General features: G+C 39.4%; 1 protein-coding gene and 1 non-coding gene across 2 annotated transcripts in view; one reads left to right on the top strand and one right to left on the bottom strand.

Moving 5' to 3' along the window:
- GIPC2 (GIPC PDZ domain containing family member 2) overlaps positions 1 to 16,522 on the top strand; it is a 70,655-nt gene that overhangs the window by 31,978 nt on the left and 22,155 nt on the right. The window contains exon 3 of the mRNA XM_028102545.1: positions 7,219 to 7,399. Coding sequence (XP_027958346.1) covers positions 7,219 to 7,399 — 181 coding nt within the window. The remainder of the gene's footprint in view (positions 1 to 7,218; positions 7,400 to 16,522) is intronic.
- LOC114208542 (U6 spliceosomal RNA) lies at positions 637 to 742 on the bottom strand. Its single transcript, XR_003609049.1, has one exon. It is a non-coding gene; the product is annotated as a U6 spliceosomal RNA (small nuclear RNA).

The following is a 16,522-nucleotide window of genomic DNA, read 5'->3' as shown; positions in this document are numbered from 1 at the left end:
AGCACAGGGTTTTTCTCTATATAACTATAGTACAATTGTGAAATTCAGAAAATCTAGTATTGATAAAACTGCAGTGTGGGGCACCTGGGTGGCTCAGTCGTTAAGCGTCTGCCTTCAGCTCAGGTCATGATCCCAGGGTCCTGGGATCAAGCCCCACATTGGGCTCCCTACTCTGCGGGAAGCCTGCTTCTGCCTCTCCCACTCCCCCTGCTTGTGTTTCCTCTCTCGCTGTGTCTCTCTGTCAAATAAATCTTTAAACAAACACAAGAACCTGCAGGATGGACATTGGTTTAAAATTATTTTATCAGTTGCCAAATATCCTCTTTAATCTGAATGTACATATATAAACAAAGTATTCAGAGGTTACTTGGAATAGGTTTTTTCCTGCCGCTTTCCCCACTAAGTGGTTATTATTTATTTGAAATACTGTTGAATCTATTTGCTTCTCTTTGAATTGAGTTTCCCCCTTATCCTTGTTTTCATTTTTTCTGAATACATAAAATACTAACATTCGAAAGTTAAAACTGTATTAAAAGACCTTCAGAGATCTGTCACTCCCCTAGCCCTCTATCCCATTACTCATTTCTCCCACTCCTTATAAGTAATCATTTTCATTAATTTTTGGCTCACCATAAGCAGAAAAAGAAACATTCCAAGAGTTTGTATGTCATTCTTGTTCAGGGACTGTGTTATGTTTTCTGTATGGTTCCAATTTTAGTGTATGTGCTGCTGAAGTGAGTGCTTGATATCCTTTCAGTAGTGGTTAGAAGTCGGTATATTAGAGTAGGACAGTGTGGTATAGATTCAGACAAGGGTAAAGAGGAAGGATTCCATGATGAGGGAGGCAGTGCAACGTGATGCATGGGAGCATGGGCTTGGGGCACCTGGGTGGCTCAGTCAGTTGGGCATCTGATTCTTGATTTTTGGCTCAGGTCATGATCTCAGGGTCCTGGGATTGAGCCCCGTGTTGGGCTCCATGCTTTTTTTTTTTTTTTAATTCATTTGAGGAAAAAAAAACATGAGCAAACAGGAGCACAAGCAGAGGGGAGGGGCAGAGGGAGAGGGAGAAGCAGACTCCCTGCTGAGCAGGGAGCTGGATGCAGGGCTAGATCCCAGGACCCTAGGGATCATGACCTGAGCTAAAGGCAGATGCTTAACCCACTGAGCCACCCAGGTGTCCCAGGTTCCATATTTTTTTGTGTCTGGGTGTGTCTTTTTTTTTTTTTTTTTTTTTTTTTTTTTAAGGAGGCTCCATGACCAACTTGGAGCCCAACCCAGGGCTTGAGCTCATGACCCTGAGATCAGGCCTTTGTCAGAATCAAGAATCCAATGCTCTACTGACTGAGCCACCCAGGTGCCCCCAAAAAGCAGTTTTAAGAGGGAAGTTCATAGAGATAAATGCCTACCTCAAGAAACAAATCTCAACCTAACTTTATACCTCAAGGAGCTAGAAAAAGAACAAATGAAGCCCAAAGTTAGTAGAAGGAAGTAAAGAACAAAGATGAGAGCAAAAATAAGACTAGGAATATCCGGGGCACCTGGGTGGCTCAGTTGGTTAAGCATCTGACTCTTGATGTTGGTTTAGGTTGTGATCACAGGGTTGAGATCGAACCCCATGTGAGGGGGTTGCTGCTTGGGATTCTATCTCTGCACCCCCCACCCCACTCTAAAAGAAGGAGACTAAAAAGACAATAGAGAAGATCAATGAAACTAAGAGTTGGTTCTTTGAAAAATAATTGACCTTTAGCTAGATTCACCAAAAAGGACTCCAATAAAACCAGAAGTAAAGAGATGTTACACTGGATATCACAGAAATGCAGAGGATCATAGGTATAACTGTTCACAGTAGTTTTCTAACATCTTGGACGACATATAAGAAATGGGTAAATTCCTAGAAACCTACAACCCACCAAGACTGATGATGAAATAAAATTTGAGCAGATGGATTTAATCTCCTTGATAGTAATGAAAAACTTCCCAACAAAAGTTTAGGACCAGATGGCTTCACTGGCAAATTCTAGCAAACATTCAAAGAGAAGAATTAATACCAGTGCTTCTCAAATTCTTTCAAAAATTGGAAGTGAACTCTTCCAAACTCATTTTATGAAGTCAGCATTACCCTGATACCAAAACCAGACAAGAATGCCATGAGAAGAGCCAGTATTCATAATATAAATGCAAAAGTCCTCAACAAAACATCAGTCATATTCAGCAATACATTAAAAGAATCATACCTCATGACCAAGTGGGGTTTATTCCAGGGATGGTTCAACATCCACAAATCAATGTGATAATCATAATTTTTATCCTTCATTTTGTTAATGTGGTTTATCTCAGTAGATGCAAAAAAAAAAAAAACATTTGATAGAATTCAACATCTGTTTATGGTAAAAACTCTCAACAAAGTGGGTATAGAGGGAACATACTTCAATGTAATAAGGGTCCTATAGGACAAGCCCACAGCTAACATCATACTTAGAGGAAAAGCTTTCAGCTTTTCACCACTAAGATCAGGAACAAGGCAAGGATGACCATTCTTGCCACTTCTATTTAACACAGTATTGGAAGTTCTAGCCGGAACAATAAGGCAAGAAGAAAGGTATCCAAGTTGGAGAGGAAGAAGTAAAATGGTCACTGTTTGAAGATGATATATACAGAAAACTCAAGACTTTATCCAGAAAACTGTTAGAACTAATAAATTCAGTAAAGTTGCAGGATATAAAATGACATGCTAAAATCTTCTATTTCTATATGGTAATAATGAACTATCAAAAATTGAGAAAACAGTTCCATTTACAGTTGCATCAAAAAGGGTAAAGTACCGAGGAATAAATTTAACCAAGGAGAATAGCCTATTCAAAACTATAAAATGTTAATGTAAGAAATTGAAGACAAATGAAAAGCTATACCATGGTCATGGATCAGAAGAATTGATATTGTTAAAATGTCCATACTACCCAAAGTAATATTAGCCAGTGTAATCCCTATCAAAATTCCAATGACACTTTTCATACAAATAGAACAAATAGTCCTAAAATTTATGTGGAACCAACCATAGAAGACCCTGAATAGCCAAGCAAGGTTGAGAAAGAACAAAGCTGGAGGCAGGACACTCCCTGATTTCAAAGTATATTACAAAGCTATGGTAATTAAAACTGTGGTATTGGCATAAAAACAAACCTTGATCAATGGGGCAGAATAGAGAGCCCAGAAATAAACTCTTGCATATATGGCCAATTTATAACAAAGGAGCTAAGAATATACAATGGAGGAGGGGACACTCTATATTTTTATTTTGAGATAATGTTTAATAAGTGGTGTGGGAAATATGGGATAGCCAGTAATGGGAAAATTGGATAGTCACATGCAAAAGAATGAAACTGGATCATTATCTCACACCATACACAAAAATTAACCCAGAATGGATTAAAGACTTGCATTTAAAACCTGAAACCACAAAACTAGAAGAAAAGATAGGCAGTAAGCTCTTAGACATAGATTTTGGTGATTTTTGAACCTGAAAACAGAAGCAATAGAAGGAAAAATAAAAAGTAGGCTATTTAACTAAAATAGATTAAAAAAAAATGGGCAGAAGATCTGAATAGACATTTCTCCAAAGAAGACCTACAGATGGCTAACAGCTACATGGAAAGATGCTTTATGTCATTAATCATCAGGGAAATGCAAATCAAAACCACAGTGAGATACCACCTTGCACCTGTTAGAATGGCTGTTCTCAAAAGGACTAGAAGTAACAAATGTTGGTGAGGATGTGGAGAAAAGGGAACGCTTGTGCACTGTTGGTAGGAATGTAAATTGGTGCAACCACTATGGAAAACAATATGGCGTTCCCTCAAAAAATTAAAACTAGAACTACCATACAATTCAGCAATTCCACTTCGGGGTATTTATATGGGGAAAATGAAAATGCTAATTCGGGAAGATAAATGAACCAGGGATGCCTGGGTGGCTCAGTCGGTTAAGTGTCCAGCTCAGGTCATGATCTCAGGGGGGTGGGACAGAGCCCCACATCCGTCTCTGTACTTCGTGCAGAGTCTGCTTGTCCCTCCCCCTCTGCTCCTCCCTCTGTGCACGCTCTCTCTAAAATCATAAAGACAAATGCACCATGCATTTGTGTATGGTGTTCATTGCAGCATTATTTACAGCAGTCAAGATGTGGAAGCAACCTAGGTGCCCATCCACTGATGAATGGATAAAGACGTACACACACACATACACTGGAATATTAGCTGTATAACAGAAAGAAATCTTCCCATTTGTGGCAATATGGATGGACCTCAAGGGTATTATGCTAAGTGAAATGTCAGAGAAACACCTATATTGTATAATCTATCTTCTATGTAGAATCTAAAATATATATGTGATTAAAAAAATTGAATTAAAAGACAGTATGGTTCTCACAGATAAAACTTTTCAGGTGAAAAGACAACAGACTAAAACATTTGTGATTTTAGATTTTACAAGTCTCAATTTCCCAGATCATGACCTGAGCCAAAACCAAGATTCAGACGTTTAACCAACTGAGCCACCCAGGCGTGCCCTTTGCTTCTGAATTTGATTCCCCTTATGGTGTTCTTCAAGTTTCTTACACTGCTTTTCCCATCTCTCCATCCCAGATCCCTATCTGCTACCTCTGATGATTACCCATGCTTTGACTTTTTTCTCGCCCACCCGGATTCTTGCCTGGCCCCTTGCTCTGACTTCTGGTAACTGCCTTTCTTCCTTCGGTCTGGACCCTCTTCTAGTGACCTCTGTGGCTACTCATAGGTCCAGGACAACCTAGATTTTTGTTACTCTGACCTTTAATTTACTGGTAAGATTTATGTGTGTCTGTAAAGTTTTCCATTTTTCAAAATTTTATTTATTTAATCTCTACACTCCACCTAGGGGCTCAAACTCAAGACTCTGAGATCAAGAGTTGCATGCTCTTCTGACTGAGCCAGGCATGTGCCCTGTAAATTTTTCATTTGATTAATTTTATATACTGCTTATTTTTAATCAATTGTGACAAGTCTTAATATGTGGTGGGACACTGAAATTTATATGGTGTCATTGATCAAAGGAAAAAATAGGTTCAGAAGGTATTAAGAGATAAATTAGAATAAAAAGGAAGTGGAAGTTACATAGATTTTCACATTCTCGAATGGCTTAATGGGTAGATGACAGGATATTTAAGTTTTTTTTTCTTTATACTCTAGTTTTTTATTTTTTATTTTTATTTTTTAAAATATTTATTTGATAGAGAGCAGAAGCAAGGGGGGAGAGGGGCAGAGGAAGCAGGCTCCCCGATGAGCAGGGAGCTCGACACATGGGGCTCGATCCCAGGACCCTGGGTTAATGACCTGAGCGGAAGGCAGACACTTAACTGACTGAGGCACTCAGGCGCCCCTCTAGTTTTCTTTTAAATCTTGCTTATTTTTCTGTGACCCTTTAGATACTCCAGTTGCACTTATGGTGTGTTGTAGTAACTCTTAATTCTTTTAACTTATAATGCTAATATTGACTCCTAATAATAAAACAATACCGGTCAGATTATGAAATTTCTCATTTTTTTAATATTTCACTTTTTGTAATGATAGTGAACTCTGAATTGGCATTATTTCTTTTGCATGAAGCATATTAATAGTTACTATTATAATGAAAATAGGAATGTTCTTAAAATTGGGGAAAAAAACCTATTGTGAGTTTTGGTATATATTAATAAAACTTTAAAAAGTCCGACCTTCCCAGAATGGTCTTGTACAATTCTCTTTTTTCTGTTGATATTATTATGGAGATGCTGGGGTGCATGAGATCAGTTTTCCTCTTAACTCTTAGACGCAGTGGTTACCCTGCTGATTCAGAAGGTGTTATTCTTCCACCTGGTAAGAGTGGGGAATGCACTTTTTTTTTTTTTTTTTAAGATTTTATTTATTTGACAGAGCGAGAGAAGGAACACAAGCCGGGGGAGTGGGAGAGGGAAAAGGAGGTTTCCCGCAGAGCAGGGAGCCCGATGAGGGGCTGGAGCCCGATGCAGGGCTTGATCCCAGGACCCTGAGATCATGACCTGAGCCGAAGGCAGACGCTTAATGACTGAGCCACCCAGGCGCCCCCACATGCTTTTATTATATATCTAGTAGCCTCTAATATTTCTGTCCTATCCACCCCCATGAAGGATTTGTGACTCCTGAGGCTGACTATGGATTTTCTTTTGCCCTGTTCCTCACTACTTTGGAAGAATTAACTTTGCAGGGCTGTTATCTGTGCAGTTTTTTTCTGGGCCTCTGATCCCTAAAATCCTTCTCTAAAATCTTAGTACTGTCTTAGGGAGTCTTAGGTCTCCTTTTGAGACTCTGAGCTATAGATTTATTGTATAGAAGTAAAATAGATTTAGGAAAGACCAATTCGAAGTTTTCCTGAGTCCTAAGTTCTCCTGACCTAAAAGGTGTAAGTGAAAAATGATAGTATAGTATCACTCCTACTGGCTGCCTAAATGGTAACCACACCTGTGTCTTATTAGTTAATCGATGTTCTTAGCTGAGGTTGTACTAATTCTTGAATCATTACATTTGTAACTAAGGTTTAAAAAATGTAGCCAGTAAAAAAAAAAAACAAAAAAACAAAAAACTTAAGCTCTATTCTCATGTAATGGGTTTCATTTTGAAATGATTCAACAACCATTTTCGGAGGGACTTTGTGCTAGACACAGAGCACGTAATGGTGAATAACACCATCTGTCTCCAAGGATATTATGGTTCAATAATGGACATTGAGAAGTAAATGAACAATTGCTCGATAGTATGCTGAACTGGCAAATTACGATTTTCCCAAGCTTCAATTTTTCTAATCTGTGACGTGAAACTCTCATTAAGGTTGTTAAAATTAAATGAGATGGCAAATGTAAAGTGCTCAGCTTAGAGCTCAGAATATGTGGCAAAACCTATTAGAGAAGCATGAGAGTGACACCCTGACCATTCTTGGGGGAGTACCCCAGGGGATGTCAGAAGTTTCTCAGAGAAGGTGTGATGACTGATGGAGCATAATTCTAAATGAGGTAAGATGGTTGTCCTTTGTTGCTTGGTCTTTCATCTTTAACTGAGCCTTAAGTTGTGTTGTTAATATGTCAGTGTATTATATATAATGTCTCAGGAGCATGAAAAGTAATGTTATGCAGTTCCATTTTGTATTATGTGTTATCCTTAATTTTCTTTCTTTCAGAGAATTAAAGATGGTAGCCTAATTGACTCTGTTAAAACAGTCTGTGTGGGGGATCATATTGAATCTGTAAATGGAGAAAATATCGTTGGGTGGCGTCACTATGATGTTGCAAAAAAATTAAGGGAATTAAAAAAAGATGAATCCTTTACCTTGAAGTTAATAGAACCTAAGAAGGCATTTGGTAAGTTGGGTGTGGGTGTGTATGTGTATGAAGTGTTCCCTTCCCTGGCTTGTCTTTTTAAGACAAGCGTACTGAGCTGTGATGTCATGTGATACAATATATCCATTAAGACTATAGAGAATGACAGCACTGACAAGGGAAAACAATTATTCGAGGAGAAAAAAGTTGTTAAAAAAGGACAATTTCTGAAAGACCTTTGGAGTTACAAAGTCTAATGTCCAGTGACTTTGTGGCTGTTCCAAACTCCAAGGAGAGCACATTGTATTACATTTATCTTGCTCAGCAATAAAATTCTTGATTGAGCTCTCTAAGCCATAATAACTGTTGTTCATGGACCTCAACAGCAAAAACTTCAGTTACACACAGAATTGGTATTTAAAATAGTTATCTAGTCTATTTTAAAGACTTCCTTCAATACTTTTCCTCCATTGGCATTTTGAATTTGGCAGCATGGTATGGTATGAAATTACTTCCACTTTGGTGTGACATCTGTACTTGCTTGGTTTTAGCCATGGCAGCTGTGTCCCAACTGTTCAAACCAGAGCCATCTCCTCTACAGGAGAATGTGCCAGCTTCTCTCTACCCAGCACTATTTTAATAAGCCAAATGACCGCCTAATGTTCATCAGTGTTGAAATATCTTCAGCAGAATCATTCTAGACTGCCCTTACTCATCCATGACCCCACCCAAATTATGTTCGTTCTTTTGCTCACAGTACATAAATAATCCTTATAGTTTGTCTTTTTATTTTTTTTTTAAGATTTTATTTATTTATTTGAGAGAGAGAGAATGAGAGATAGCACGAGAGGGAAGAGGGTCAGAGGGAGAAGCAGACTCCCTGCTGAGCAGGAAGCCCGATGTGGGACTTGATCCTGGGACTCTAGGATCATGACCTGAGCTGAAGGCAGTCGCTTAACCAACTGAGCCACCCAGGCGCCCCTATAGTTTGTCTTTAATGGGTGTTTTTTCAGGGTCCTTACAGTTTGTCTTTAATGGGTGTTTTCTCAGGGCAATTATTAAAAATGATGGGAGAATGCAATAGATCTTGGTAATTACATTTTCCCTCCCTTAGCAAGTAAGCGACAGATACTAGCCATATGGAAATGGAAATTCTTCTCTACTTCCAAGTGATTCTGTGCCATTTAATAGAAATACAGTAATTATATGACTTGGGGGAGAAAGAGTTCCATAGAAGGTTTAAGAAAAGAATGCCTTGCAACTGATCGATGTATAAAATTGTTGAATCACTATATTGCACACCTGAAGCTAATATAACACTGTATGTTGACTATACTGGAATTAAAATAAAAAATCCCGGGGTGCCTGGGTGGCTCAGTAAGCATCTGCCTTTGGCTCAGGTCATGATCCCAGGGTATTGGATTCAAGCCCCACCTTGGGTTCCCTGCTCAGCAGGAAGCCTGCTTCTCCCTCTCCTACTCCCCCTGCTTGTGTTCCCTCTCTCGCTGTCTCTGTCAAATAAATAAAATCTTAAAAAAAAAAAATTAAAAAAACCCAAAAGAAAACACTGGGTGGCAGGGGGAGGGGTGAGGAAGAATGCCTTATGCCAGTGCTGCTCCTGGAGGGATCATTCATTCTAGGAAACAATACTGTACATACTGTGATTCTGCATGGAGTACAACCCAGCTTCTGAGCTTGCTTGTCACAGAAGGTGGGCAGCACTCAGGTTTCTATCTAGCGCTCGTTTTGAAGTGGCTTTGTTTGCTGACCAACGCCTTGGGTATTATAACATATAAACCACTAGGATGTAAACAGTTTGAGATATTCTTACTTGATTTAGACTCTTTGTAAATCAGTCATTCTCTTGGTACAACTCAAGGAGTATAAATTTTTTTCACCTTCTACCGTGTAGTTTATTTTTCAAAGTTAATCTTTTTCTATTTTTACCTATTGTCTGCATCTAAATCTTGTGGTCCCTGTATCTTTATAGAAAGTTACTGATACACTTTAACTTGGATGCTAGGTTGGTATTAGTTTTGGATATTACAGAGATCATTGTATTTAGCTATTGTTGCTCCATGATTAGGTTTTCTCCTTCAGTGCCCGAGACACATGTGTAGATGGTTGCCGTGCTGCACTGCCTTATGTGCCTGGCTACTATTTTTTTTTTAATTTTAATTTTTTTAATTTTAATTTTTTTATTAACATAATGTATTATTTATTTCAGGGGTACAGGTCTGTGATTCATCAGTCTTACACAATTCACAGCACTCACCATGGCACATACCCTCCCCAGTGTCCATCACTCCCCTGGCTACTATTAAACCTGCTCTCTGTTGCCTCATAGGAATTTCATGTACACATTTGAGAAGGACAGTGGGTAGGATTTTCCTAGTGGGGGTGTATTGTTTTAGCATCCCAAATTCTGGTGGTGCTGTGGGTTAGGATATGTGGAAATTGATTTTGGAGCAGTGATAGGTTTTTATCTTCCAAAGTTCCTATGACAGCTTAACACAGCCCAACTTAAATCTGCTGGACTATATGCATTTCCACTCCAGGTTGGTACTTGACTTTGGGCCACAGCTTGGGGATTTCTCTCTTAGAAGTAGGCTTTCCTGCTCTGCCTATAATTCAGCCCTCAATTTTGCTGCTTTTTGCCTTGAGATAAAGGCAATGCTAGTTTGTTTCTCATCCTTTGACTTCGTCCCAGTGCTTGGTGCTTTTCTTGGAAGGGGAGTATCCATTAGGAGGTACTTGAGGAATCTAACTTCTCCCAGTTCTCTTGGTTCTAATTTTTTTCTGCTTCCTTCCTTCCTGTGTCTTCTAGCATTATCATTGATGAATTGATTCAAATTCCTAGTCCTTCATGATTATCTGACTCTGTTGTGTTGGATTCCTACAGGAGAAAAGGGCCAACGTAGGTGAGGCAGAATGTTCTGGTCTCTGCGATCAGCTAGGCCACCTAGGCTGAAGTGAAGTCATTTCTAGGATTTTTACCAAAAGCTTTTGAAATAGCCATACACTCTAGTATTTTGACATTTCCTTACCAACTTCCCTAAAGATTTAGCCTGGGGAGTCACGTGGACTGTGTCCTAAAATGCACAAAGGAGTGTACTTGGTTGCTTTGCAGTGGTAGAACAAGGATGATGAACACAACTCTGGATAGGGGAATCTTTACAGTCTGCTCCTATTTTCATTTTTAGGTCCACCACCAGTCACATCCCATTTCCAGGGGCCATTATATATGCCAAGATTCTTTTTGAGAGCTATAGAATAAATACTTTCTAGTTTAATGAAAAGGCATTTTTTTGGTAAACTTAACAAGTAGGTCTCAGAAACAAAGACTGTCAGTCATGCCTTGGGAAGGTCAGGAACGAAGGCCATTTCGGGAATGTATGAACCAGGCACCTTTCATGGCCCTGGTCTGATTAATTCCCTCCAGTTATTTCCTATCTTCGTGTTACTTCACTCAGGGTTCAAATTCCTGGGAGAGCAGGGGAAACTGATTAGGTCATGTCCCATCTTGGTAGTGGGGAGGCAGGCATGGTTAATAGGCTCACCAAAATCATGCAGAACAGTGAGGGAGAAATTTCCTTTTGGGTAGGAAAAAAGTAGCAGATGTCCATTTTGCCATTTCTCCTAAGCTTTTATACCTTGTTTAGTGGAGTGTGTTGGTTTTCTCTTGACTTTGAATCTGACTCTACCCATGCATGATACGGTCAGTCTGGGTATATTAGAATGGGTCTGGAGGGAGGCAGGGTATTGTCAGTTGGCTTTGGGTGTCTGGTCTTACGGATTTTTTTTTTTTTTTCCTGTTTGGTGTTGGGTGCTATGTAAATGGCAGTTTGGCAATGGACTCTCTAGAGATCGTGATGGCAAATTTTTTTTTTTAGGATTTTATTTTAAGTAATCTCTACACCCAACGTGGGACTTGAACTTACAACTCTGAGATCAAGAGTCACATGTTCTACTGACTGAACCAGCCAGGCTGCATCAAGCTTTCTTTAAGGGAGAGAGTTAAAAGCCACATTCTTCTTGGTGCTGGCCACCGGATTTGGAAAGGGCAGTAATCCAGATTTGGACTATACTTCTGGGAAGGTCCTTCATTTATGTCTCCCACAAATAATTTATTAAGAATTTTCTGTATTCCAGGTACTCCATTAGGCACAGTGGATACTAAGAAAGACGAAGCCATAGCTCCTGCATTTTGAAGAGCTCACAGTTTAGCAAAAGGCTGTTACTGATTGAATTGTGCCCCCCTAAAATTCTTGTGTTGAAGCCCTAATCACCACCACCTCAGAATGTGACTGTGTTTGGAGATAAGGTCTTTAAGGAGGCAGTTAAGTTAAAATGAGATCATTAGGGTGGGCCCTGATCCAATGTGACTGGTCGAAGAGGAGAAAATTTGGACACACATACACATAGCAGGAGAATGCCATGTGACCATGAAGACCTGTACAAACCAAGAAGAGAGGTCTTAGAAAGAAAGCAACCCTGGGGATGACTTGATATCCAGCTTCTCGGGAACAGAGGAAATAGATTTCTTCTGTTTAAGCCAGGTGGTCTTTTGTGGCAGCCTTAGGAAACTAACACAGAGGCCAGTAGGCTTAAAGGAAAATTAACAGTGCAAATTCTTTGACTGTGGCAATATGAGCTCCCTAATAATCTAGAAGGTATAGGTGGAGTATCTTAGCTGTCCTTTGGCCTTAGGTAGATGGCAGGAACATACTGATGTTTTCATTGAATAGATATTTGAACAGTTAGTATATGCTGGTATTAGAGTGTTAGTGGCTGGCATAATAATAGTTCCTTGAGCATCCACCGTATTCCATCACCATACTACTTGCTTGGTATATCACATGAATAAGATCTAGTTCTTGCCTTCAAGAAGCTCCTATCTAGTGGGAGGAAATGAACATGAAAAGAAATTCAATAAAGAAAGTTAGCAGTGCTAACATGCACTAGAGGCATAAAAGTGGGCGACATCAAGTCTACCTAAGGAGTTGAGGAAAAGCTTCCTGGAGAAAAGATTTGAGCTGAATCTTAAGAGGTGTGCTCAGTGAACAAATTAGGGAAGGTTGTCCCAGGGAGTAGGAATAGAATAAGCAAAGGTGTAGAGGTATACAGCAGTATCCTATGTTTGGGAATATCATGTATGTCTGTATGATTGGAATAGAGGTTCTAGGTGGTTGTGTGGCAAGAGTTGAAGCTCAAGGGTCTGTAGAAACCAAATCAAGAGCCTTATATGTGAAGATAAAAGAGTGGGCAATGAAGGGTTTTAAGCAGGTGATGAGACTTGGCTTTTAGAGAGATATTTTGGAGACTGTGTCAAATGGGTGGGGGTGGTTTATAAGCTCGTGTGGCCACGGAAATCCATGAAGATTCTATTGTGTAGGTTGAGGAGAGAGAAGAAATCTGAATGAAGGCAGTAGCAGTAGGTATGGAGGTGAGAAATAGTTCTGAGGAATAGACTGGTGTGCTGGAGCCATTTGTGCACATCTCTTCCAAACTCCATGTTCAGTGACCTCACATTGGTGGCTTGAAACTGGCTATGGTGTGGGGTATTTACATCACAGACTCAGAAAGTACTGCAAGTTTGGGCTTTTTTTTTTTTTTTTTAAGCCTGGAGAGCTGATGGTTAAACACTTAGCTGCATACCACTGAATATTAAGAAGGTAGAGTTGGAAACTCATTGAATGTAGAGGTAAAAGAAAAGAGATTGCAAATGATAACCCACAGATTTGTGGCTTGGGTAAGGGGTGGAATGGAGTGTTTTTTTTTAAGATGAGGAAAACTAGAAGAGAAATAGATTTGGGTGAGGACTTAGAGAAGAGAGACTGTACTTACAATATAATTTTAGGCTCGATGAGTTTGAAACCTGTGGGAGAATTTAGTTGGAAATGTGTAAGAGGTAGACAAGTGTTGAGAACTGGAGCCTAGGGAATGGGATTTATGAGTAATTTGAAGTGTGGAATCTGATCGCTCAAGGTAGTAAGAAAAAGACCAAACCTGGAGCTGTGGCGGAAGGCCAACATTTAGGGAGTAGAAAGAGGAGGAGCCAGCACAGTGAGGAATGGCCAGACATGGAAGAGACAGGCTCTGGATGGCCTTTTCCCAAACACTCAAGAATCCATTACTTGACCCAAGAGCAGGTGCTCCACTCAGCTTTTCTAAGTTGGTGGTCGGGCTCTGAGGGAGAAATAAAGGCTACTTTAAAACACACCCTCAGATTCTCCTGTGTTGATCAGAGTTTAAATCACTGTTTTTCATCTAGTGGATTTCAACCACTGTGTTTAGAATAGGGAGTAGAATAGAATTGAAAACTTCATAGTTCTTTGTGCCTAGTAAGGGTAGGTAACATTATACATGTCAGTTAATGTTTTTTTGTATATTTGTGTTTCAGATATAGGTGTGTGTGCATCTGTATAATTATGTTATGATATAATGTGTTTATTTCTCACTGTGGGTCATAGCAAAAAATAAAATTTGGAAGCAACTGGTTTAAGTGATTCCCTTGTTAAAAATTTGTAGTTTGAGGAGTCTTTCCCATACCTAACATGGTTTCTCCTGGTCAGCTGCTTTCTAATCCAAATTCTCTGCCTTCTAGCCATGAGTTGATGGCAGCCTTCCCAGTTCTTATCAAGTATCGGGTGGAATGTCTCTGGTGGTATTTTTTTTTAGGGCATGGCTCACTTCCTTTCCCTTTTTGCCAATGAAAAGGAACATGTCTCCACAGTGAGCTCAACACTGCAGGGTTTGCCCTGTAAACCTAGACTTTCCCAGGGCTATGAAAACCCACTCTTAACTGGCTCTAAGACCAGAATAGTTCAACTGGTTTGCTTCCTATGAGGTCTTGTAATTGCAGAAAAATAACTGTTAAATCTATGAAACTTAGATTGTTTTACTTGGATGAGTCTGTATTTATCCTGGAGAAGTTCTTTAGTTTGTAATTGTTGCCCTTTATGGAAAGATGTTTGTAGGAGGCCTGAAATGTTTTTGTAAATTGTTTCCAAAATCAAAGGGAGTTGAAAGAAAAAGTTTATCTCCTAAAGCAGTGATAGTCTTTATTTTGAGGTTGGGTTTTGTAATAGATCTCTGGGCTATGTCTTCTTTTAGAGAGTTCATTTCTGTGCTATGTGTCTATCAGAATAGGATGTTCAGTATGTGAAGTACGTCTGAGTCCTTTGAGTCATTCACAGCTGGAAAACTCGGACCTCATCTTTGTGATTCAGCTTCACTGATGTACTCATTTTCAAAGACGAAGTCTATTTGATATTAAGAGAGAAACTTTGGCTTTTAAGTTTTAGATGACTTTTTTGATAGTATTTTTTAAGTATTTGAAAATATTTTTCATGCTATTTCTAGTGAAAAAGTTTCAACTAATAAATGCTCTTGGTGCCTTTTCATGTTTACTGAATTCTACAAAATATACTGGGGAATATGATAAAAGTTACTAAAGAGGAAGAAAGCATAAGTAGTTAAGTATGTAGACTGTCATATATGGGCTGTGTGATAATGTGGCATTAGATGAATTAAACTTTCTGTGGCTTGGTTTCTTCATATAAAAAGTGAAGATGGTAATAGTATTTATCACATTGAGGATTAAATGATTAAACACATGAAAAAAATCATAGACTAGTCCCTGACACATAGTACGTGTTCAATAAAAGTATTATTATTATGAAGGTGTAGCCTTTCTTTTCTTTTTTTTTTTTTTTTAAGATTTTTATTTATTTGACACAGAGAACACAAGCAGGGGGAGCGGCAGGCAGAAGGAGAGGGAGAAGCAGGCTCCCTGCTCAGCAGGGAGCTCAATGCGGGGCTCGAACCCAGGACCCTGGGATCATGACCTGAGCCAAAGCAGATGCTTAATCGACTGAGCCACCCAGGCACTCCAGGTGTAGCCTTTCTATAAGTTCATGAACAGCAATGCAGGTGAGTTGGTTATAGCAGGTATTTGTTGGGAACTCTGTCACAGTTGCAGATCATGGAAAGACAGATGATGACATCATATCTCATATCAAATAATGAGATATATCCATATGTCTTTATAGTAGCTACATGCCATTCAGTTTTCTAAGTACTTTCTAAGTAGGAAATCACTTAATCCTTTCAACCATGCTAAAATATTAAGCCATTTGTTCAAAGTTTTAGAGCCAGCTAGTGTGTGATGGAGGCAGGCTTCTAACCCATGCAGTGAACTTTCAGAGCCAGCTTGCTAACAGCTGTTATGGATAAGTCCATATGTTTGCTGTCCTCAAGGAACTTACGATTTATATTTGTAAGGAGGTAGATACATTAAGAATCAAGTAATTCTATTATTAGCAGTAATAGCTACCATTTATTGAATGCTTATAAGAAGCAATAAAGAACATAGGCTCTGAGACAAATTGGGTGTAATTCCTGTCCTGCTGCTTATTACCTATGTGATTTTTGGAACAGTTACTCCCTTTGTTCCTGTTTACTTATCCATAAAGAGTTGTGAGGATTAAATGAGTTAATATATGTAAAGCACTTAAAATAGTGCTTGGCACATAGTGCTATATAAATGTAAGTCATTCCTAATAGGACTACTATTATGGCCTGTTTTAATCCTCATGCCATTCTTGAGAGGGTTTTTCAGATAAGTAAACTGAGACTTTGGGCAGTTAAATACCTTGCCGAAGTCACCCAGTGGTGGACAGGAAGTGCAAGTACAGTACTTAATTCCTGTTTGCTCCTGAGGCTTGTGTTCTTAACTGTGTATGGTACTGCCTCTTTAGAATACAACGTGAAATAGGACACGTGCTGTCATACAGATTTAAACAAAGTGCACTTCAGCTGAGAGCTGACTTCTCCATGACTGGTAAGGGTTCTAAAGCTTAGAGTTCTAGGGCCTGGGAGAAATGATAAGATTGGGAAGGAACTTCCCCAAAGAGAAAGCCATGGTTTTTGGTAGGTCCCAACAGTATCAGGGACTAGTGTCCTATTTCCATGGAACTCTCCATGAGAGGTGACAGGACCCCTGATAGAGCTGCATACAGTATTAGAGTCTTAAGAACTGTGCATGAGGCGCCTGTGTGGCTCAGACAATTAAGCATCTGCCTTCAGCTCGGGTCATGATCCCAGGACCCTGGGATGGAGTCCCGTATCAGGGACTTCTCCCCTGCCTGCTACTCTTCCTGC

This window comes from Eumetopias jubatus, unplaced genomic scaffold, assembly GCF_037043125.1.
Source record: "Eumetopias jubatus isolate StellerSeaLion01/CBP00866 unplaced genomic scaffold, mEumJub1_p1.0 scaffold_4, whole genome shotgun sequence".
NCBI lineage: Eukaryota > Metazoa > Chordata > Mammalia > Carnivora > Otariidae > Eumetopias > Eumetopias jubatus.
The sequence above is the reverse complement of the archived record's forward strand: the minus strand, read 5'-3'. Positions and strand labels throughout refer to the sequence as shown.